This window comes from Thermobia domestica, chromosome 3 (genome assembly GCF_964235325.1).
Source record: "Thermobia domestica chromosome 3, izTheDome1.hap1.1, whole genome shotgun sequence".
Lineage (NCBI taxonomy): Eukaryota > Metazoa > Arthropoda > Insecta > Zygentoma > Lepismatidae > Thermobia > Thermobia domestica.
The window spans coordinates 154,712,953-154,714,600 of record NC_137456.1 but is presented as its reverse complement, the minus strand read 5'-3'; the positions used below and the strand labels follow the sequence as shown (position 1 = coordinate 154,714,600).

General features: G+C 32.8%; 1 protein-coding gene across 1 annotated transcript; it reads right to left on the bottom strand.

Moving 5' to 3' along the window:
- Positions 1 to 245: 245 nt before the first annotated feature.
- Positions 246 to 905, bottom strand: LOC145682002 (uncharacterized). Its single transcript, XM_081753605.1, has one exon. The coding sequence runs from the start codon at positions 903 to 905 to the stop codon at positions 246 to 248; it is 660 nt and encodes a 219-aa protein (XP_081609731.1).
- Between the last annotated feature and the right edge of the window lie 743 nt (positions 906 to 1,648).

Here is a 1,648-nt window from a genome sequence, read left to right as displayed (position 1 = left end):
TTTAAATCTCTCATTAAATTAAAAAAAACATTAAGATCATTATGTTTCCAACAATTTAAAAATTTTAATCAAAACATTAAAAACTTATACAAATTTCGTACAAATTATATGAAATTACATCAAATTAAAATATAATCTAAATTAAGACATCTTACTCCCTTTACATTTTAATCTTACCATTACTGTAATTCATTTTCCAGAAAGCGACGAGAAAAATCTTCTGATTGAATTTTCAGAAATTGTAATTAAACATTTCTGCTTGGGAAAAACTTCTTAACATCCGACACATGAACTCTCTTATATGAGTCTCGAAAATCATCAGCATCGGTTATCAATAATGTATTAGGGGTCAAAAACCTCCGAATAATAAAAGGTCCATCCCACTTAAAACTCAATGATTTCGCTACTCTATCAGCAAGAGAGGATTTAACATGAGATTTTACCAATACTTGGTCATTGACAGAAACCACAACTGGACCTCTAATTCTGGATAATAAAGATTTCCTCTTTAACAATGCCTTTCCCATATTCTCAACAGCATTGTTCCATAAATCACCATTCTTATGCTTGAACAATTCTTGGTCAGAAATTTTCCATTTCAATTCTAATGGGGTGTTCAAGGGACGTCCAAAATATAATTCGTATGGAATCGATTTGAGACCAGAATGCTCGCATATATTTAACGTATATTGTAACACAGGTATAAAATTAGACCACTGTTGTTGTTTTTCAGCACAATAAGCCCTTAATCTTTCCGCCAAGTTAGCCTCAGCATGGTATGGACTAATTCTAATATGTTCTATTCCTAGTCCAAATAGAAAGGATCTAAAATGTGCAGGTGTAAAGACTGATGCATAATCAGTAGACAAGGATTCCGGAATTCCTAGTCTACTAAAAACATCCATCAACCGATTACAGATGACAGCAGAATTCAATTTTTTTAATTTTTCGAGAAAAACAAATCTCGAAGCATTATCCACCCCAATTAATATGAATTTAAAGGAATTAGAGGTCGGCAAAGGTCCTATTATATCGACCATTACATTCTGTCCAACTCTTGTTGAAAATTTTGATATTAATGGACCCATTTTCTTTTTGTTGTTTTCTTTGACTAATTGACAGGTTTTACAAGTTTTAACATATTCCTTAACGTCATTTACTACTGAGTCCCACGTCTAGCGTCGCATTATTTTCTTTAATGCACGAAAAGTTCCGGTATGACCACCTGTCAATTCATCATCATGAAAGAACTCAATCCCTAATTTGTGCAAATTCTTCGGAATTACAATTTTATACGGAAGGTTTACGGCTTTACTCTTTTTCATTAATATGCCATTATTTAAAACATAATTTCGAATGTTTTCACCATTTTCCAACCTTTCCATAATATTTCTCAACTCGGGATCTTCTTTTTGCAACTCCGGCAAGGGCTCTTTCACCATAGGCAATTGCCAGGAATTTGCCATTTTTAAATTCTTTTTCATAATTGCTATACCCACAGGTCCGTCCACTTGAACAAATTCAAATGGATCATACATCCGTGTCAGGAAATCAGCGACTACGTTATTTTGGGACCTAACATGTTGGATAGTAAATGAGAATTGACATAAAGTCTCAACTAAAAGTCCATATTTTAATAATCTCTTTG

Bases quoted from the DNA above. Each gene is read 5' to 3' on its own strand.
- LOC145682002 (XM_081753605.1), bottom strand. From the start codon at position 905: ATGGATGTTTTTAGTAGACTAGGAATTCCGGAATCCTTGTCTACTGAT.